General features: G+C 53.9%; 1 protein-coding gene across 4 annotated transcripts in view; it reads left to right on the top strand.

Annotated features, from left to right (window-relative positions):
- The window catches only part of RNF213 (ring finger protein 213), a 121,324-nt gene that overhangs the window by 91,445 nt on the left and 7,843 nt on the right, over window positions 1-22,036 (top strand). For all 4 annotated transcript variants that reach the window (XM_047758383.1, XM_047758381.1, XM_047758380.1 and 1 more), the window contains 15 exons: window positions 1,017-1,186; window positions 1,284-1,383; window positions 8,715-8,826; window positions 9,353-9,566; window positions 9,735-9,925; window positions 10,667-10,789; window positions 11,476-11,586; window positions 12,276-12,515; window positions 12,792-12,873; window positions 14,014-14,048; window positions 15,578-15,672; window positions 16,437-16,596; window positions 18,259-18,430; window positions 19,863-19,954; window positions 20,748-20,999. In XM_047758383.1, the coding sequence (XP_047614339.1) occupies window positions 1,017-1,186; window positions 1,284-1,383; window positions 8,715-8,826; window positions 9,353-9,566; window positions 9,735-9,925; window positions 10,667-10,789; window positions 11,476-11,586; window positions 12,276-12,515; window positions 12,792-12,873; window positions 14,014-14,048; window positions 15,578-15,672; window positions 16,437-16,596; window positions 18,259-18,430; window positions 19,863-19,954; window positions 20,748-20,999 (2,149 nt within the window). The remainder of the gene's footprint in view (window positions 1-1,016; window positions 1,187-1,283; window positions 1,384-8,714; window positions 8,827-9,352; window positions 9,567-9,734; window positions 9,926-10,666; window positions 10,790-11,475; window positions 11,587-12,275; window positions 12,516-12,791; window positions 12,874-14,013; window positions 14,049-15,577; window positions 15,673-16,436; window positions 16,597-18,258; window positions 18,431-19,862; window positions 19,955-20,747; window positions 21,000-22,036) is intronic.

The raw sequence follows: 22,036 nt of genomic DNA, 5'->3' as shown, positions 1-22,036 counted from the left end.
TCTCCCCACAGCAGGCACGTGTACAGGTTAGGGACACAGGCAAATGAGAGGAAAGAAACCGAAAGTTGTCCGTTTAATAAAGCCGTCACCAGAGGCCCAGGGAGTTTAGAGGCGACAGATCTGTCCCCTTGATGTGTTCCTGCCAGACCATCCACGTTCTTGCCCTGAGGCCAAAGCTGGCTCTCTTCTAGGCAGTCGTTAAAACTTAAGTAACTGGTTGGTTTTCCTTCCCCTTTTCCTCCCTTCTCAGGCCTTCTTAAAGAGGAGCACAAGGCAAGCCCAGTGGGTGGGATCTTTGAGAAAGTCTTGGGGTCTGAAAGCTATTGCTGGATGGAACAGATGACCCAAATGTTTTTAGAAAGAGCTGAGTGTACATACTGTCTGTTGTAGTTTGGGAGACAGCTCTAATCAATATAAGCAGATACTTGCATCTTTTAATTTAAAAAACCAGTGTGGGAGTCCTTGTGGTGGCGCAGCAGCAATGGATCTGACGAGTATCCATGAGGACCAGGTTCGATCCCTGGCCTTGCTCAGTGGGTTATGGGTCTCGCGTTGCCTTGAGCTGTGGTGTGGGTCCCAGACATGGCTCAGATCCTCCATGGCTGTGGCGTAGGCCAGCAGCTACAGCTCTGACTTGACCCCTAGCCTGGGAACCTCCATAGGCCTCCGTTGCAGTCCTAAAAAGATTAAAAAAATAAAAATAAAAATCACTGTGCTTGGGGTGCTGGGGATACAGTGCTAAACAGAGAGATCGTCTCTGCCCTATCTGGTGTTGCCATGAGCTGTGGTGTGGGTTGCAGACTCGGCCCAGATCCCTCATTGCTGTGGCTGTGGCGCATAGGCCAGCAGCTGCAGCTCTGCTTCGACCCCTAGCCTGGGAACCTCCATATGCCATGGGTGTGGCCTTAAAAAAGACCAAAAAAAAAAAAACAAAAAAAACAAAATGCTTTCCAAATCCAAAAGCTTCTGGACCACATTCTAAAGCTTCTTGACTGTGGTTTTCATCCATTCCCAAGGGAGATCATCAGGAAACACGCCTGCTTCCGGCAGATGTGCAATAGTTTCTTCGTGGACCTCGTTTCCACCATGTGCTTCAAGGACAATTCTCCACCGGAGAAGCGTGTGGTCGAAGATCTGCTGTCTTTACTCTTTGTAGAAAAGGAGCTCCTGCGAGAGTCTTCCCAGCGTGAGTGGCTTTCTTCCCATAGACCTAAACACAGGTTTTCCTCCCACTTCTTATGTCCGATGTGATCGATGATCTGCCTTTCCCTTCCTGGTTTCAGGATCCCGCGAACACACAAAATCTCTCTCTCCTTTTGATGACGTTGTGGATAAGACCCCTGTCATCCGCTCAGTGGTACTGAAGCTGCTTTTGAAGTACAGGTGAGAACGAAGAACGTGCAGTGTGCCTCTAGAAAGCAAGTCTTTTATTTTTATTTTTTGAAAGGTGAGAATGTGTCATTAAGTTTATCGACCTGAACGTACTCTCAGAGGGAGAGCGGTCCCGGGGAATCGGGACCGGCCGCCTTACAGCCGTGTTTCCCTTTAAATCCCCTCGCTACCCACAGACCAGAGTGAAGACCGGATTTTGCCCCGCCCAGGCCCACTGCACCTGCGTGAGGGCTGAGTGTTGATTGGCCCCACGTTTGTGCCTCATTTGCATGGGGCCTCTGCGATCTTCTGATTGGTCCGTGGCAGGGTACCTCTTCTGCACAGGGGTTGGGTCGCGGAGGAGTCTTCCGGAAGGTCCCTTGACTTGGTGCCTGCACCTGTTCTAATGGTTTAACGCATGTTTTACCGCAGGAATCCGGTTTTTCGGTGACGATTAATGGCCCGTCGTGACTCACCTGCATGGAATTCCCTATTCTATCCTATCTAACATTTTCCCCCCTTAAGAGCTTGGGACCCATTTCTTTGGGGAACTTGTGTGACGACCGGTCTAGCTCCTTCCTTCAGGCACACGGCGTCAATAGTGGGATTGGGTCCCGGCTCTTACTACACTTGGACATTGGACTCCAGGTGTTGGTGGCCATCTAGGGGTGACCAGTATATGTTCTTGGGCCCGCTGGTCATCTTCTGCTATCTCTCTTCTGTTTCATGGGCCAGTGTTTGGTATCCCCACAAGCAGCATCGGTTTGATCTGGAACTTCTGTAACCTGCTTGAGATACATTTTGTCAGTAGTTGGAACAAACAGAGACCACACAGGACTCCTGAAATGATGGCCATGCCTGGTCCCAAGAGTGGGAGGAGCCAGGCCGCAGGTTTGGGGAAACCCCAGTCTCCTGACATCCCTGAGTCATGAATTTCTGTGGCTTGTTCTCAGAGCCCTTCTGTATTCTCCAGGACTAGCCCTGATTGATTATAGTAGAACCTGCGTTCTTCCTTTATTTTATTTTATTTCATTGTATTTTTTGTCTTTTCTAGGGTTGCTCCTGTGGCATATGGAGGTTCCCAGGCTAGGAGTCTAATCAGAGCCATAGTCGCCGGCCTACGCCAGAGCCACAGCAACGCCAGATCTGAGCCGCGTCTGTGACCTACACCACAGCTCATTGCAACGCCAGATCCTTAACCCACTGAGCAAGGCCAGGGATCGAACCTGCAACCTCATGGTTCCTAGTCGGATTTGTTAACCACTGCACCACAACGGGAACTCCCACGTTCTTCCTTAAGATAGAGGCGTCTTCTCCCTTCCAGCCATTAACACATCCAGGGCCCGGCGGTTCTGTAAGACCACCGCAGCTGGGGGCGTCCACCTGCAACTGTAAGCATTGGAGCGCCTGTGCCATCTCTCTATGGAGGCTGCAGTGTCACTGCAGAGCTGTTGGAACTTGTGTAGGGAAGTGCCTCGAATACAGAGCCTCAGCCAGGCCGGTGCCGAGCCCCAACGCCACGAACAAGGGAATGGGTGCCACTGCCCTGTGAATTCTGATCGGAATACCCTGGTAGAACTAGGGAGGTGTTGGTCCAGGCTAAGTCTGTCTGGGGGGTCACGTACCCCAGTGAGCAGGTCCCCAACCGAAAAGGGGGCAAAGCTAGGTATGCCTTTGTTCCGCATACAAAGTAGCTCCTGTGACCAGGCTGAAGGTGGGGATTGCACCCCCACTGGGCTGCATGAGGAACAGGGCTTAACGGGGGCGTCTGTTAGTGCAGCCCTTCAGATTTGGGTGAGAGATTGTTACCCCCTTGGCAGCGAACCCGGCAGCAGTAGGGCTACTTGGGAGTGGATTTCGTGTTGGGAGGCGTTCATGACCCTGTCTTCAAGGTAGAGGTGTTTCATTTGGGTTCCTACCACAAGGTTAGGTTATTAGGGGTGGTGGCCCCCTGGAGAAAGTAGCAGTGACAGAGCTTCTTGTCTGCTGGAGGAGCCAGGATGACCCTGTGTGATTCCTGGGTCGTCCGAACAGAACAGAGAGCTCCGGGGCAGGCTGATTGCATAGAGGAGAGCTTCCTTGGAGACAGGTGCAGAGTGTCAGCTTTGGGTGTGTCACAGGGCCCGGGTTTGGGCTCTGGTCCTTGAGAGACGCTCCGTGGTCCTGGCGCTCACCGGTGCTGACGTAAAGGTTACCCTGCGCCTTAGACCTCATGCTTCCCGCGTGTTTGCCGGGCCCACTCTTCTCAACGCAAATGGGGAAGATTGGAGTAAGGTCGTCAGCTGAGAAAACACTGGCTCGGGAGGAAGGGTGGTGGCTTTGGGGTTTTTTTGTTTGTTTGTTTTTTGTTTTTTTGTCTTTTTGCCATTTCTTGGGCTGCTCCTGCGGCATATGGAGATTCCCAGGCTAGGGGTCGAATCGAGCCATAGCCGCTGGCCTACGCCAGCGCCATAGCAACGCAGGACCCAAACCGAGTCTGCAACCTACACCACAGCTCACGGCAACGCCGGATCCTTAACCCACTGAGCAAGGCCAGGGATCGAACCCGCAACCTCATGGTTCCTAGTCAGATTTGTTAACCACTGCGCCACGACAGGAACTTCGGCTTTGGGTTTTAATGCCACCAGTTGTCATTGATGCCAAGGAAGAAAACGTTCTTCTCTCCTGGCCCCAAATGCCACTCCTCTGCCAGGGGTGGGGGTCGTTGGGTTTGGCATCTTGTTGGGCTGGCATAGTGGCCCAGAGGCATCCAGGGACGAGCTGGACATCCCCCCAACTATGGGCGTTGATGCAGATCCAGCAGGGCACCCAGTGAGATTCAGGTGGGCAGCGGTATGGTTTGCGAGGGTGTAAGCGTTGCTAGGAGACTGGTCCCCATTCCCAGTGGTGGGGTCAGTTGCTAAACCTGGAAGTATTGCCAAAAGAAAGAGGTCCCCTACAAGGGGTGTGTTTCTTTCTCTGAGGCTTTGAAGGGACATCGGAGGTCTCCAAGTGGCTCGCAGGTGTGGTAGGAAATCCTGTTGGCCTTCACTGGAGCTCGCCACTGCTTAACTCGGGAGTGGTGTATCCAGCTTTCCAGCCCAGGAACTTTGACCACTGTGGGGATGGAGAGGGTTACTGGATATGGCCCTTCCCAGGTGGGTTGCAGTTGGGATGCTGAGGCTGGGGATCCCAGTTGCAGTTGAGATGCTGAGCTCCTGCGGATAGAGAGGTAATAAAACAGCATCCCTAGAAGTCAATTCTTTTTCTTCTCCCCATGGCTTTTTCTTTGCTGTCAAGCATTCTTTACAGAACAGGTAGTGAGTTCAGGCTTGAGGACGCTTTTTCTGCGAGAGACCCCCTGGTTCGTTCATCTGCACTGTCCTTGACACACACACACCCTGGCGCTGAGTTCAGCGTGGCCATAGGCACATGTTTTGGAGGAAGACAAAATTGGGGGAAGGGGGCAGGGTGTTGTGAGAGGTGCAGGAAGTCGGGGCTCCGGAACCCGCAGCTCTGATCTCACTTCCACAGCTACAAAGCTGGGTGGTTTTGGGGTGGTAGCTTACCGTTCCCCTCAGCCTCCTTGCTCTCGATGTCATCCGAGTGTTTCTTCACCCAAGTTTCTCTGATTCTGTTAATGGGCGGAGAAGCCCATGTGATGCCTCAGCTCAATGGGACAGATTATGCCGTTTTAGAAAATTCTTAGAAAGCTGACCAGTGTTCAGAAGGCTTCTTTCAGGGGTACTTAGGATTCTCAGCCCGTGTTCCGACTTGACAGAGTGCGGTTAGAGGTGATGGGAGAATCAGGATGCTGTGTGAAAAGTTGCCATAGAAACGACTATTTCTTTTTCATTTTTTGGTCCTTTTAGGCCACACACATGGCATATCGAGGTTCCCAGGCTAGGGATCCAGTTGGAGCTGTGGCTGCCAGCCTACACCACAGCCACAGCAACGCTGGATCCGAGCCGCGTCTGCAACCCACACCACAGCTCACAGCAACGCCAGATCCTTAACCCACGGAGCGAGGCCAGGGGTCGAACCTGCATCCTCATGGATACTAATCAGTGTCGTTGCCACTGAGCCACGACGGGAACTCCCAGAAACGACTGTTTCTAACCTAAAATTCAAAAGCTGGCTCAGGACAGAGATTAGAGTTACATTTAAGGCATGGACCCCCTGCGCCTTTGTCTATGGACATCTATTTTCTGCCTTTATTTTTCATTATTTGTGAAACAGTCTTTTCAAACAAGATTCCTGGAGGGGTTTCAAATAAAATACTCTTAAAATGCATTTTCTTACAGAGCTATAATGAAAATGGCTCTTAAGGCATGTATGTAGCGAGTTGACGTGAGGGGTTCCCTTGTGCAGCGGGTTAAGGATCCGGCAGCGTCCCTGCCGTGGTGCGGGTTTGATCCCTGGCCTGGGAATGTCCCCGTGCTGCAGGGGCGGCCAGAAAAAGAATTGACTTGAGATATGAATGAAAGCCTCTTTTGAGATGTCATGGGATTATTATTAATTTTAGTACATGTGTGAATCTGTATTCCTGTGCACTCCTTTGCTTGGAGAAAAAGGGAAAGGCATAGTTGACATTCCCTAAATCGTAGACTCGTTAGCATGAGTACAAACAGTACACTTAAAAGTCCGTGCCTTCAGGAGTTCCTGTCATGGAGCAGTGGAAAGGAATCCGCTAGGAACCATGAGGTTGCGGGCTCCATCCCTGGCCTCACTCAGTGGGTTAAGGATCTGGCGTTGCTGTGGCTGTGGGGTAGGCCGGCAGCTGTAGCTCCGATTCGACCCCTAGCCTGGGAACCCTCATACGCTGTGGGTGCAGCCCTAGAAAAGCAAAAAAAAAAAAAAAAAGAACGAATTGGGCTAGACTTAGGCATTCTTTGTGGAAATGTAGGCATCCACTACGCTGTGCTGGGACAGTGTTGACGAGACCACAAATAGCACTAAGATATTATCTGCCTTTTTCACCACCGTGATGTTTTCACTAATGTTACCAAAGTAATGATGGGCAAAACTGCCGGCATCTTAGCAGGAGGAAAACCCTCGCAGGGGCCTTCGTGTCCGCCGCCACTGTGCACCTGTAGGTTATCAAATGCCAGTTTCACTTAATGTCCTTGACGAAGCTGTAAAGTTTATTGATTTCACGAAATCTCCACCCTGGAGGACATGACTTCTTAATGTTCTGTTGAAATGAGAGGCACAGACAAAGCGCTCCGAGGTGCACTGCTTAGCGGGTCTTGAGTTACACGCTAATCTGGCCGCTTTTTTCATAAAATGCCATTTGCACTTGGATGGCTGACGGACGGACTTATTCGGACCTGGGCACTTGGCAGGTGTTTTCTTGAGAACAAGTGAGGGGAGCCTGTCACATCAGGGAAAACAACGGATGCTGTTTGTTGCTAATGATAAAATTCAAGCTTGTAAACAAATATGAAATTTGTGGAAAACTTGTATCTTCCCCGGGAGCCTGTCTGCTTTCTACTGTGTTACGGACTCTGATGGTGTGGGTGGCGATATTAGCGAATATGAGGTTTTAAAAATAGGTATTGTACGGAGTTCCCGTTGCAGAAACAATCTGACTAGTGTCCACGAGGACACGGGTTCGATCCCTGGCCTTGCTCAGGGAGTCAGGGATCCAGCACTGCTGAGAGCTGTGGTGTAGGTCACAGATGTGGGTCGGGTCCCATGTCGTTGTGGCTGTGGTGTAGGCTGGCAACCGCAGCCCTGGTTCGATCCCTAGCCTGGGAACGTCCTTGTGCCACGGGTGTGGCCCTAAAAGGACCAAAAAGAAAGGAAGAAAAGAAATCCATTTGAAGCCCAAAGCCGACCGTTTGATTTTCATGTAATTGACTATGAAAGATTCGTTGATAGGGTTTCAGATTGGACACTGAAGCTCACCTTTTTTTTTTTTTTGGTCTTTTTGCCTTTTCTAGGGCTGCTTCCATGGCACAGGGATGTTCCCAGGCTAGGGGTCCAATTGGAATTGTAGCCGCCAGCCTACTCCAGAGCCGCAGCAACGCGGGATCCGAGCCGTGTCTGCAACCTACACCCAGTTCACGGCAACACGGGATCCTTCACCCCCTGAGCAAGGCCAGGGATCGAACCCGCCACCTCACGGTTCCTCGTCAGATTCGTTCACCCCGTGCCACGACGGGAACTCCCGAAGCTCACCTTTAGACGCAGTCACCCGTCCAAGTTCGGTTTAGTGTCAATGGAGGACGTGCAGCTGCTTGGAAAGGCCATGAAACATTTCTCACTTTGTCACAGCTGCCTGTTGTGTGAGACCAGATTTCCCCACGTGTGTTTCTCATTCCAGTTAGAAGCAGAAGCAGATTGGAGAAGCCAGCGAACTTCTCCTAAGCCGGGAGTTGAAGAGATTTGCAGGAATGGAAAACAATGCCCCTCTTCTTCCTAATGAGTTTTGTTTGGGAAAAGGCTTTTATTTGTAAAAAATGTTATTTATGTTAACATTATGTTCACATTTTCATTTCAATAGACTCTGAAGAAGTCATATCCTCAGGTGTGGAGATATACGTTAGGAAGGAACTTAGCCATTTTTTCTCTCTTTAGGGCCATACCCACAGCCTACGGAAGTTCCCAGGCTAGGGCTGGAATCGGAGCTTCAGCTGCCAGCCTACACTGCACTTATAGCAACTCAGGATCCTTAACCCAGTGAGCGAGGCCAGGGATCGACCCTGAGTCCTCACGGACACTAGTGGGGTTCCTTACAGCTGAGCCACAACAGGAACGCTTAAATTAGTTGATAAACAGTTTCAAATTTTTCTCAGTTCGAAGGTCTAATACTGTAAATGTTGATAGGTAGAACCCCCAAAACAAAAGCTCTTTGGGGGTCTCAGCAATTTTTAAGACCGTCAAGGAGGCCTGGAGCCAAAAGCTTTGGGAAGAGCTGGGATGCCCTGGAGTCTGGGGTTAGTAGGTGCAAACCATTGCACTTGGAGTGGACACGCAGTGACACCTGCTGTATAGCACAGCTGCATCCGGCCACTTGTGAAGGGACACGACGGAAGATAATGTGAGAAAAAGAGTCTACGTGTATGTGTGTGTCCTGGTCACTTTGCTGTACGGCAGAACTGGAGAGAACATTGTGAATCAACTGTAATCGATAAAAACCTTACAAATAAGATAAAATATGGAGTGTTATGTTCCCCCAGGTTGGTGTTAGAATAGTCTTCATAAAACGTCACAAACCATATGTACCTGTGTGTGTGTGTGTGTGTTTATATTTATCCAGGAATTGGGGGATGGATAATAAACAGACAGATGCTTTTTTTTTTTTGCACAATGGGTTTCCTGACCTGAGCTAACCAGGTACACTCTTTCTCCTTCCATAGCTTCCGCGATGTGAAAGATTATATTCAGGCCTATTTGTCCCAGTTGGAGATGAAACCGTTCCTGGCTAAAGATAAAGGGGCGCTCTACATACTCTTCAGCAGCTGCCTCGAGGTAAAGCTGTCGGCCACCTCCCTCCCGCACCGGTCCTGCAGACTCTCTGAACCGCAGGCTTTGTGCCGGGAGAGAATGTTGCTCTGAATGAACCGGGTATCACTGAGGCAGTGGGATGAGCAGATGCCTGCTCCCGCAGCAGAAAAGGAAAAACGTTTCAGGAAACGTTGCTCTGCCCTCAGCAGTTGCCTTCACTGGCCTGCATGTGCACGTGGAGGAGGGGAGAAGGCTACCGAATGCGTCCCCAGGGCTGCGGGCGCTGGGACTGTGCGTGCTCTGAATTTTTAGTCTCTTCGTACTTGTGTTACTTCCAGACATCTTACAGTGCCTGTAAAAACATCAGATTATATAAAAATGTGCTTCTCGTAGCTGTTCTTTTTCCCCTCCTTGGCCCTAACGTGTTTTCCGTGACGGAGCCGCTGCGCCTGCACACGCAGAGCACAGCCGCGTCCTGTGTGCTCCGGGGCCGCGCGGCGGAGATGTTGGAAAGAATACGAGCCTTTCTTTCTGGTTCTTGGTTCCCTAGGACTCCATACGGGAGAAGAACAGTGCTTTCTCCATAGCGGATGAGTGGAAACGCCTAAGGGAGGAAGGCCAGTTCCTGAAGACGTACCAGCCGGAGCCGGGCGGCCCCAGGCCGGCCAGAGAGGCCTCGGTGGAGTACCTGCAGCAGATGGCCCGGGCCCGCCTCTGTCTCGACAAGGCTGCCGAGCTCCTCTCCGAGCTCCAGGACGGCTCAGGCAGGTCTCCCTTCCAGCCTTTCCCGACCTCGGATGGTACCCGTCTGTCCGCGCCATGTCCTCGCTCTCCTCCTAGTTCTCACACTAGTGCTCGAACCCAAGGGGCAGGCCCGTGTCCCAGCCACTTAACGCACAGGTTCCTCCCTCGCCTTCTCGTTGGCCCTGCAGAGGTGGCGGAGGAGAAGCGTCGCTACCTGAAGCAGGTGGAGCTCTTCTGCGCGCGGGTCCAGAACGACTGGTACCGGGTGTACCTGGTGAGGAAGCTCGCCAGCCAGCAGGGGATGGAGTTTGTGCAGAGTCTCTCCAGACGGGACCACCCGGCCCACTGGGTATTTCCCAGGGAGCTCCTCGCACAGCAGGTGAGAAGCCAGCCCGGCCTCACACTCCGCGCCCACCCAGGAGCGGGGCTCCTGGGGCCCCCTGACCTTCCCCGGCGTCCAGTAGGGACATTGTGTGCATCCGGCCTGGCCCCCTGGCTCTGTGCCCCAGCCGACCGAGCCAGCCCGCGGCCTAGGGGACAATGTGCAGCCCCCGCTTTGTACCTGCAGAGCTTGGGCAGGTGTCGCTGCTGATGGAGTTCAGCACGCGGACAGCACGGGAATGATTCTGTGGCTTTTACTTCCAGCAAGTGAAGTCATTCAGTTCGCCCTTCGTATCCCTGGCCAGCAAGACAGGAAAGGACTAAAGGTGACAGAGTGGCAGTCACTTTGGCTTCATGGCTGCTCAGTGGTCCTTGCCTGCTGCTCAGAAATGGCGAATCCCTACTGACCCAGGGTTACAAAACCGGCACTAAAAATCCTAGCCTTTTTTCCTACCTGGAGCTTAGGGCTGACTGTGGAGCCTTTGGTCCTCTGCTCCGAGGGCAGCAGGGGAGCAGCCGCAAGGTCAGGTGGCCGGTCCTCCCCCAATTTTCACCCACTCCCTCCTCAGCTAGCAAGGAGGAGGGCTGAGATCCCACCAGTCGGGCCAGCAAACCCGGTTCAGCTGCCTTTAAACCTCTAAGGTTGCCTGGTTCCTTTACGTAGCGAGAAGCATCTTCGCTAAGCATCCCGCTGCCCGCCATCCCTGCCGTGATTAACCCTGTGTTCCCGGGGTTGCAGGAGGATGATCTGGGCCAGATGGACTGGTACCTGGTTCACGGGGACGACTACAAGGCTCTTCGCGACACGGTGGCCAAAGCCATTCTCAAGGGCGAGCCTCTGGCTGTCCGGTCGGCTCTGAAGGTAGGTCGGGCGGAGGGCTGCTTTGTGTGCACCGCGGCCCCTCAGAGCTGAGGTCTCGTCTTGTTGGCTTAAGCGACGCAGCGGAAGAGACCCCACAGGGTAGTCCTCTGCCCACGGCCCCTGCAGGCCCGCCTGGCAAACCAGGGAGCAGCCGCGGTTGACGGGGGCGGGCAGGTGCGCGGAGCCACCAGCAGCTCCTTTCTGATTCATGTCCGTTACTCTCTTTGAGACCCTGCGGAAAAATCTCTTCCTCCGGGCTTCCTCTCCACGGCCGTGCCTGCTCAGGTAGCAGAGGTCACAGCTCTGTAGAGTCACCATCCGCCGTAGGCTTTTTTAGGATCTAGTCTTTCAATGGTCCTGGTCTTGTTTCCTTTTCGAGTCCTTGTTCACACGGGCATTTTTGCGGGAAAAGAGGTAGCGGACATCCTCCACCTGCCTGGGAAGAGTTTGGAGGACGGTGCGGCGGAGTCAGAGGGGACAGGTCGAGTGCGGGTCGCCTCTGCTCTAGCAGCTCTCGGAGAGGCACACGCCGAGTCGCGTCTGAGATCCTTTACGACAGCGCTTTGCTGGAAGGCGGGCCTCGAGCGCAGGGCCTCGGGGAAGGGCGGCCTCGCCCGCTCCGAGCCTTTAGGGCTGTTCCCATTCCGAGGCCCTCAGCCGGGTCTGTACAACCCTTGCCTTTTCAGGCCTGCGGCAGCTCCGCCCCTCAGCAAGCCGTCTACCTGCTGCTGGCCCTTTTCAGAGAGGTCACGACCCTGTACAGGTCCCACAACGCAAACCTCCATCCCAAGCCGCAGGTGAGTGTCAGCCTGCAGGGCGGTCTGTGGTCGCAGTGTTCGCGTGGCCGTTTTGGCGTAGAGGTAAAAGTCACGGACGCAAATTATGCCCGTGATATTTTAAAATCTAGCATGGGGGTTTTCAGCCTTATGTGGAGGAACTAATTTCTGTTTCCCCCAGGGCTTTTCGAGTTACAGTTAAACCAAAACCCAAGGAGTTCCCATTGTGTCTCAGAGGATTAAGAACCTGACTAGTATCCACGAGGACAAAGGTTCGATCTCTGGCCTTGCGCAGTGGGTTTAGCATCCGGCATTGCCGTGGGCTTCCGCGTAGGTCGCGGATGCGGCTCAGATCTGGCGTTGCTGCGGCGTAGGCCTCAGCTGCGGCTCCGATGTGACCCCTAGCCGGGGGACTTCTATACGCTGCAGGTGTGGCCCTAAAAAGACCCCCCAGAAAAGAGTCAAGAGCGTAACATAATGTTTTCGAAAGCAGAATCCGCAAAACCAGAGCTTAGGTATGTGGTTTCTGTGTCTGTGGAGGATAGTTCTCTTCTCGGGATAATTGCCCCTAAAATGGTGATGATTTAACCGTGATGTCTGGTGGACCCTTTTGGCATCACAATGTGTGACTGACGTAAGAGCAAACCTCTGGTTGTCTCTTAATAGTCTTCTCTGTGTATTCGAGTGTTAAAGTCATTTTTTCCCGTCAGCAATGCGAGGCTCTGAAGAAAGTCATTGAGGAAACCCAGGCCCTGTCTGCTGACGCCAGATCTTTTGCAACGTCCCTTGTGACGAATGAGCTGCCCCTGCTGACGCCGGGCCCCGGGGACAGCATCCTCGAGGGGACCGTGACCGAAATGGCCGTTCACACTGCCGTCCTCCTTCTCTGCGGACAAAGCCAAGTCTTGGAGCCCCTGAGGAACCTGGCCTTCTCCCCACGGAACATGGCGGTAAGCCCAGGCTGCGACGGCTTCTGGGTTCCCGGGAGACCTCGAGGCACGGCCGGCGCCTCGGAGTCCGCAGGGTCTGTTTGTCTCCCGGCTCTGCCGCCTGCCCCTCCTCCACCCGGGCCAGCAGCCCCCTGCCTTCGTTAGTTCCGGAGATGCCCCGGGTTCCTCACGGCGCTTTCACCATCGGGGAAGAGTCGAGGTCGCATTGTTCTGTCCTAAGACAGCCGGGGCATCTGCTCTCTTGCTAAAGCCAGCTCTGCCCTTGGGCTTTTTCAGAATGCCTTTCTTCCAACGATGCCTGAGGACCTGCTGGCTCAAGCAAAGAATTGGATGAGGCTGGAAGGTGTCCGCTGGTACAGTAAGTGTTGACCTGAGGGGGATCCCACTCCTGAGCTTTGAAGCGCACCCTAAAACCACAGGAGACGATGGTTTCAAATCGGGCTGCACAGGTTTGCGCCCAAAGCTCCCAGCGTGCCCGCCGCCTCCTGCCACGGGTGCCCCTGCAGAACGAGAACGGCCTTCAGGAGCGGAGCTGGTGCCCTGCTCATTGTGGGTGATTGCGAGCGTTTCTTGTCTGAGTCACGGGGAAAGGGTCCTGCAGGACGCTCTTCTCCCTGGACTGTGCCTTCTGGGGACAAGGGGCCCTGGAAACCACCTCAGAGGTTCCATCGAGGGGCCAGCTCACCATCCAACCAAATCTTTGACCCAAAGGTAGTTCTTGCAGAAATAAGAGAGCCGAGGAGTTCCCGTCGTGGTTCAGCGGTGATGAACCCGACTGGTATCCATGAGGATGTGGGTTCGACCCCTGGCCTCTCTCAGCAGGTTAAGGATCTGGGGCTGCCGTGCGCCGTGGTGCAGGTTGCAGGCGTGGCTTGAGTCCAAGTTGCTGTGGCTGTGGTGTAGGCCGCCCGCGGCAGCTCCGACTCGTTGCCACATCCATGGAGTGGGTGTGCCCCCAAAAGGAAATAATAAAACCCAGGACCTTATGTAAACATCACTGTGGCCTGAGTAGATAACCTTTTAAAGCTGGTTCTAAAGTTCTAATGGGCGTTCCCTGGTGGCCCAGTGGGTTAAGGGGTCTGATGTTGTCACTGCTGTGGCTCCGGTTCAATCCCTGGCCCAGGAACTTTTGCACGCTGTGGGCACAGCCCAAAAATAAAATAAAATAAAAGTTGTTAGAAAGCCTGCTCATAGCAACAAGAAAATAGAGAGACTAATAGGAGGGCAAGAAATATCATCCGCTCTGCCTCCAAAGTAGCCCCTGGTGTGGGCCTGTCATGCGCTTGCTCTTTGCTTCGTGAAATTCAACACGGACGTTTTCCGCTGGCACCAGCTGAGCTCCCAGTGTGGGTCACACATCTAATGAGTAAACGAGAAAAGTCCGAGGCTTCTGGTAGCGGGTGCTCGAGACGTCGACTCTGCGTCCTTAATGGTTTGGCAGAGGAGGGCTCGCCAGGCAAAACCTCACCAGCCAACATGTGTCCTGTTCTCTTCCCAGCATGTCCCAACGGTCACGCGTGCTCTGTGGGAGAGGTGAGTCTTGGTGTTTGGGGTGGGGTGTGGGGGCTCGAAATGTGTTTTCCTCGGGGAGTTCCCATCATGGTGCAGCGGAAACCAATCCGACTAGGAACCATGAGGTTGCGGGTTTGATCCCTGGCCTCGCTCCGTGGGTTAAGGATCCGGCGTTGCTGTGAGCTGTGGTGTAGGTCGCAGACATGGCTCGGATCTGGTGTGGCTGTGACTGTGGCGTAGGCTGGCGGCTGTAGTTCCAATTTGATCCCTAGCCTGGGACCTCCATAGGCCGTGGGCGTGGCCCTAAAAAGCAAAAAACAAAAACAAAATGTGTGTTCTTCTAGGCCTGGGGGGCACGGAGGGGATGGATAATGGGGTCTGGACCTTCGGGGAGAACAGAGACTCATTTCCACAGCTATTCTGGGTATTCTGGCTAAACGTCCAAATGCTGGGAAGGGTCTCCAGCCGGGGTTTCGCACCCTCAGCCCTGGGGACCCGATGGTGTGTGTGGCTGGCCGGGCTTTGGTGCAGGTGTAGACGCATTCTTGGCCTCAACTCACCGGGAGGCAGTCGCACCCCCTCTCCCACAGTATGACAAAGCTGCCTCCAGAGGTCCCCTGGGAGACAGAAGCACTGCAGCAAGGGAGCCACTGCTGCCCACCTTCCTGGCCGCTGTGGCCCAAGCTCAGTGGCACGGGCATCTGTGTGGTAACAGCGTTGAGCAGGCCATGGGCTGGAGTATTGGCCCAGAGAGGAGAGAAAGTCTAGCTACCAAAGGACGGGAAAACGAGACGCCTCGTCTGTCGTCAGGCAGTCGGGGGGGTGGTCCATGTGCTCCTCTCTGAGCCTCAGAGCATCCAGCCAGGGCTCTTCCCGGTGTCTCCCACGCTCAGAACAGGAGGTCGAGTTGAAACAGACTAATGTTAGTTAACAAAGTAAATGAGAACTGGAGGAAAAACCTGACGTGTGTCTGGGCTTTTGCGTCCTTGTCCGTGAAACTGGATTGAATAGGTTCTTCCCAAGATGTGCTTCCAGTCCTGAAATCCCGTGGTCTGGGAATCTGTTCTAGACTGTACTTCAGTGTATCCAGTGGCACCAATCGGATTTTAAAGAGCCTTTAGAAGTAGTAAATCACGTTTACATTGTTTTTAACAAAAAAGTCCCAGTGGGAGTTCCCTGGTGGCTCAGGGGATTCAGGATCTGGATTGTCCCTGCTGTGGTGTGGGTTCCGTCCCTGGCCTGGGGTTCAATAATGAAGCCTTAAGCCCGGTGTAGCAGGAAGGGGACAAATGGGAAAGACAGTGGTGAGTGTGAGACGGGGAGGCGGAGTGTTAGAAATTGGTCTGTACAGTGTCTGCGTGGAACAAACCTTAAGTCCCAGTGTGCCAGGGTCCAGCATGGCTGGCCTGGAGTGCCCACCCTGCCTCCCCAGGGCACCTGCAGCCCAACGACGCCCACACACCAAAGCAGGCAGCCTGGGGGGACGTGTGTGCTCATGGCACGGTGGCACTTGTCCCCCTGAGCTGGGGTTGCGTTTGTGTGTGTCCTAGTGTGGCATGCCGATGGAACAGAGCCATTGCATTGACTGTGGAGCGCCAGTCGGAGGGATTAATCACAAGCCGAACAGTGGATTTCATGTTATCCAGTACGTAAGATTCTCTTTCCTTTCCAAGCTCTCAAACCATGGGCTCTGGGGCTGTTTCTCTTCCAGCTGATGAATCAATCTGACATACAGTATCAGTATCTGACACACACACACACATACATACATAGATACAGTATCAGTTACTATAGTGCATTTGGCCCTGTGTCGTGCTGAGTATCAGCGCCAAGGCCCTTGTGGTCGTTCAGCTGTGAGGGTCTGCTCTGTCACCGGCCAGCTGGGCTCTTAGTGCAAAGCAGACCATATGCAATAATGCTTATTAGTGTTAACACGTCCTCATTCAGATGTCTTCCGTCTGAACCTTGGGCACGACCCCTGACGACGGAAATAAATCTGACATAGACAGGTGACCAAATTCAGAGGGACAGTTACGTCTGTCACTTACAGATGCTCTTAGCTTACTCTTTTTTGGGGGAAAAAATAGAAACATCATCCATCTTATCAAACACCTTCGAATCCAGCTGACATTCTGACCCCATCCTCCCATCTCTTGAGCCGTATGGTTATCGGTGCTCCCTTGAGGAGGAGGTGGGGCCGCTCTGCCATCGGCGTGTGTCCTGGCTCCTTTGGTGCTGTCCGTGTGCTGTCATCTCGCCCCTTTCTCAGGAGGGGTCCGGGCTCCGCAGACGGAGTCGCCCTGGACGTTGTCGTCTTCAGGTCCTCAGCATCTGACGTGTGTTTCCGGATGGAGTGGAGAAGACGCGGCCCTCCTTAGCCTTCACCCCGCCCCCTCTTGTCCTTTCCAGAAGCACCGAGGACAGGACGCAGACCGGCCACGTGCTGGGAAGCCCACCGCCCAGAGGCGCGGCCGTGGTGTCTGACCGGGAGCTGTCGCCCGCGGTCTTCCTGCTCCTCCGCCTCCTCACTCACCTGTCCATGCTCTGGGGAGCGGCCCAGAGTGCCCAGGTAGAGCCCCGTGCTGCCCCCCATGCGTGCGGTTTCCGCCCCGAGCCCGCACGGCCGCGGAGCCCTAGCCCGTCCTGGGAGGACGCCGTGGGCTCCTGCGGGGCTTCGTTGCCACCAGCCCCGTTCCTGCTCCATGGCCCTCCGCTTGGGCCCTGAAACCCAAGACCGCTTGCGGCGTTTGCACGCTGTGAGGGCAGACCTGACGTCCCTGCCCTTTGTGACCTCAGAGGCAGGTGCCACAGGGAGTGTGGGCAAGAGAGCTGAGGGCGGAGGGGCCTCGGTCAGGAGAAGGCAGCTTCCCGAGCGCGGATCACCAAGAACCCTTTCCTAGCAGACAGACCCAGGCACCTACTTCTTACTTCTCTTCGAGTTCCAATTCGTGGTTCCAGGGCTGCTCGTGCCCGAGTGTGGTGCCGGCCATAGGAACTCAGGAGGAAGGCTTTACAATACGCAGCAAATCTGAGTAGCCTACTAAGGCTCACTCGTGTGTGCAGGTCCATACGAAACAGGTGGAACCCTGACACCAGTTCTTCACTCGGACGACTAGATGGGTACTGAACATGAGCACTGTGATTTTCATTTTTATACTGAAATCTCTAAAAAGGTTTAATTACAATCGAAATTTGAATTAAAAATTTGGCATTATTTCCACCAGTTTTGTCTGCATTTTTAACTTTCATTCTGGTAATTTGTATTTTGACTTTTAAGTTTTAATAAATCATTTAAAATTTTAATAAATTGTTTAACATAGTTGCAAAATAACATAAAAAGTCCTAGCCGCCTCCTGTGGCTTTTGACTATGTCATTGTTACATAATGCACAATGTAACATGAAATTCACATGTCCCCAGTTTTCCCGCTGTGGCTGATGATGGTAAGGGTGGGACTATGTGAGATTACGGACAATCTTTTTTTTTTGTCTTTTTTTGGCTGCCCCTTGGCACGTGGAGTTCCCAGGCCAGGGATCACAATTGAGCTGCCGTTGTAGCCTGTGCCATGGCTTCGGCAGTGCCGGATCCTTTAACCCACTCTGCAGGTCAGGGGATCGAACCTGTGTCCTGGTGCTGCAGAGGTGCCGCTGAGCCCCATTGCATCACAGTGGGAACTCCTGTAAAATCAGGGGTTTTTTTGGTTTTTGTCTTTTTAGGGCTGCACCTGCGGCATATGGAAATTCCCAGGCTAGGGGTCGAATCTGATATGCCGCTGCTGGCCTACCCCACAGCCACAGCAACACCAAACCCAAGCCGTGTCTATGACCTACACAACAGCTGACGGCAACGCCGGATCCTTAACCCACTAAGCGAGGCCAGGGATCGAACCCACATCCTCATGGATACTAGTTCGTTACGGCTGAGCCACGACAGAAGCTCCCTTAAATCAGTTCTTAAGTTAACAGCTCTGCATCTCTGGTCCACACCTGGGAGTCACGAGGCTAAAATAACCATAATTTTACCCACGAATCTGCTGCAGCTCTGGGGAAGAAAGAAAGCACGCTGCGTTTCCTCTAAGTTAATTAACCATGAGAGCAAAAAGCTGAGGTTTTGAAAGTTATTTCACGCCGATGATACAGAAGGCTGGTTCCTTGCCCCTGCTGACCCCTCCTGACCTCGCCATCTCCTCAACGAACAAGACGTTGCTTGACTTCTGTCCCTTGTCCCTGCAGGAGATAAGCCACATCATCAAGCCTCCGGTGAGGGATCCGAAGGCGTTCCTGCAGCAGCACATCCAGAGGGACCTGGAGCAGCTCACGAGGGTGCTGGGCAAGAGTGCGGACGAGACCGTCAGCGTGGTCCACCTGGTCCTGGGCCGCCTCCTGGCAAAGCAGGGCTGCTGGGGTGAGGAGCCGGCGCGGGGCACCGCCACCTCTGCGGGGGAGGCAGCCCGGCCTCTGACCCCCGAGCCAGAGGACAGGGAGGTGGGAAGGCGCACACCTGCCAGCGGGTGGGCCGGGAGGGCGCCCCGGCCTCTCCATCCGCTCCCTGCTGGTCTGACTTCCCGTGGTGTTCCGTGCGTGTCTCCGGGAGGCTTTCGTTTCAAAAGTCGGCTCTGGCTGTGGTTCCCGCGCCGTTGGGGAAATGTAGCTTGTCCACACCAGGCCGTGTGTGTTAAAGGAATATCACCATCAAGAGATAATCACTTGGAGCGTGTTCTCTTTGTACCTCTGCCCTGTTTTCTGGGGGGAGTGGCGTCTCCTTTTCCTAAGAAATACTGCCGTCGCGGGCGGGTTGAGCGTGTTGACCTGCCTACAGTGCGTTACGTGAAAAAGGAGCCTACCAGTGAAGACACGTGCTGAGCGAATTCCTCTATTTGAAAATTTTTAATCCGCACAGAAAGAAAAGGCCTGGAAGCCAAGTTGGCGAGAGGGTGGTCTCCGAGTGGGGCGTGAAAAATAGGTTTACTTTCTTTTAAAGTTACCACTGTAGGCGTTCCCGCCACGGCGCAGTGGCTTAAGAATCTGACTGCAGCGCCTCAGGTGGCTGCGGAGGTGCAGGTCTGACCCCCAGCCTGGGGCAGTGGGTTAAAGCATCCGCATTCCTGCAGCTGCAGCTCAGGCCTCAGCTGGAGCTCAGATCCAGTCCCTGGCACACTTCCGTATGCCGAGACTGTGGCCGTAAAAAGAAAAAATATCACCACTGTAATGACAGCGTCATTTAAAATACCAGTCACAGCTAGAGCGTTCTGCCACGTAGCAGGAAAATCTGTTCCCACGTCAGGGGCTTTTGGTCAGGAACCAGCATCAGTATGTATTTTCCAGTTGCCAAAATCCGATTTTATTTTAAGCCTCTCATTCGGGTGCAATTTAAAGCCAGGTAAGCTCATCCAGTGTCCTTCTGACAAGGTGACCGAATTCTGGAAGCCTGTCAGCAGTGTCCACAGCACTCTGTATCACGTGGGCACCCGCAGGGCCCCACCTCTGTCCCAGAGCCCAGGTGGCAGCAGCCGAGACCGCTGGTGGTACCGTTGGCCACCATTATTTTGCCCTGGAACTTCTGTATTTTAAATCATCATCCTTTCAGCAGTTTTGTTCAGAGTGGCTTTAAAATGACAATTATGTGGGTTAGCGTTTTTAGGGTTCGAAGTATCTTCGCAAAGATCATGAAGTCGGTGATAGCAGCAGCACCCATGTTTAAACGCTCAGGTTAATTTAAGAAGACAAGCCTGGCCCCGTCCCCGAAGAGCGTTTTTTCGGTTTAATACTGAATTTAGTGCTTCTGTAGACGGCTGTGTTCTTTGGTCCTTGGGTAACCCGCACGTTTTTCTTTGTAGGGTCTTTAAATTTTGACGCACAATTGTCAACCAGAGAGAAGAGGAACAGCTGGGAAAAGCTTGTTGCGACTGTTATTCTGCCCGAACTAGAGGTAGGTGACGTGTGACCACAGCTACAGGGCCACTTTGTCTGGGGACGAGAGGGAGGCGGTGCCCTGGGCCTCTGCTGACCACTCGGTCCGCGGTCGCTCCTGAAGTGTCCGCTGTGGAAGCCCTAGGGTGAGCTGCAGATTCAGGTGTTGCCCGCCAGGCCACCCGCCCGCCTGCTGCCCCCGCCCGCCCTCACCCCTCCCGAGGCTGGGCAGCCAGAAAGTGCAGGCAGCAGCACTCTCTCCGTTACCTTTCACAGCAGAACCTGAGAGCAGGGGGCAGAGACATCAGCTCTTCGGTCAGCTAAGAATGTTACCGAGAGTAACTAGCCCGTCAGGAGATAAAAATCAGCAAGTAGGAGCTCCCGTCGTGGTGCAGTGGTTAACGAATCTGACTAGGAACCATGAGGTTGCAGGTTCGGTCCCTGGCCTTGCTCAGTGGGTGAAGGATCCTGCGTGGCCGTGAGCTGTGGTGTAGGTCACAGACGCGGCTCGGATCCCGCGTTGCTGTGGCTGTGGCGTAGGCTTGGCAGCTACAGCTCCGATTCGACCCCTAGCCTGGGAACCTCCATATGCCGCGGGAGCGGCCCAAGAAACAGCAAAAAAAAAGACAAAAAAAAAGTCGGTCTCTGAGACTCATTTTTTGGGGGGAGACAAAAACCTACACATAAGGAACAGCTGGATTATCTTAAAAGACCGCAATGGCGAACAGTTGATTATGGGCCAGAACAAGAAGGAAAGGCTGCGAGGTGTCCAGCCTGCGCACAGTAGGTCCCCTGTCGCTTTCCTCTCCTAGCATCTCGATAAAACCCTCCGGGCGGTGAACACTCGCCTCAGCCAAGACGAGCGCCTCGGCTCCAACCCTGTGGCCAAGATCGTGTACGGTGACCCGGCAGCCTTCCTGCCCGGCCTGCCCCAGCAGGGCGTGGTCCACTGCTCCAGGATGTGGAGCTGCAGGAAGAGGGTCACCGTGGAGCACCTCCAGCACATCGTGGAGCAGAGAGACGGCAGAGAAACAGTGCCTGTCCTCTGGAAGTTCCTGCAGAAGGTGAGGCTGCCTGGCCAGTTGTTTGAGGCACCAAGTCACGGATGACATGCATACTGATGAAATGGGGTGGAAGCACAGGACTCCGCAGTGAACTCGAGGGCCAGGAGGGTCTCTCCCAATGACTCGGCTCAAAAAGAACAGAATGGGAGTTCCCGTCGTGGCGCAGTGGTTGACGAATCCGACTAGGAACCATGGGGTTGCGGGTTCGATCCCTGGCCTTGCTCAGTGGGTGAAGGATCCGGTGTTGCTGTGAGCTGTGGTGTAGGTCGCAGACGCGGCTCGGATCTGGCGTGGCTGTGACTGTGGCTGTGGTGTAGGCTGGCGGCTGCAGCTCCGATTCGACTCCTGGCCTGGGAACCTCCATATGCTGTGGGAGCGGCCCTAGAAAAGTCAAAAAGACAAAAAAAAAAAAAAAAAACCACACACAATGAAAACCTTGGGTCGGTCTGTCTTCCTCCCCCAGCGGCCGAGCAGTTAGTCACCAGTGAGTGTCTGTGGAAGGAAGAGGCACGGCCGCAGTCAGACAGACAGACAGCAGGTCTTCCTTGTTCCTGGACTGTCAGCGGCGGGCGGGGGTGGGGGCAGCAGGGCGGTAAAGCGCGTGTCCTATCTTGTAGAACCAGAATCATACACATTCCCAACTTGAATCCATTTCAAGTGTTATTTTCTATAATAGATTTTCGTATCCTTGCCCGCCACAGACCAGAATTTGTAGTCTAGCGAGAAGTAAGATGATCTAGAAATTTCTGTGAGTCAGTTACAAAAATGAATGCCCCGTAGAAGGCCGCCAGGCGAGCCCTGTGACCTGTTGCTGACGCGCTCGGGTCTGTTACACTGAAGGTGCCTGGGTCCCAGGTCTTCAGGACACGCTTGGCGTGGCGCCAAGCACCAGGGCTTAGGCTCTTGGCTTCTTGCACTCACGGCTCCTCTCCACCCCACCACCCCCAGAGGCTGCTTTCTGTCACCAGCTTTTGGTGGAAACATTTGCTGTGTCGGCCCCACGGGGCACTCCCCCCACCCAGACACCTTGTGACACA

This window comes from Phacochoerus africanus, chromosome 14 (assembly GCF_016906955.1).
Source record: "Phacochoerus africanus isolate WHEZ1 chromosome 14, ROS_Pafr_v1, whole genome shotgun sequence".
Lineage (NCBI taxonomy): Eukaryota > Metazoa > Chordata > Mammalia > Artiodactyla > Suidae > Phacochoerus > Phacochoerus africanus.
Note: the sequence above shows the minus strand (reverse complement) of the source record. Positions and strands in the feature narration are given on the sequence as shown.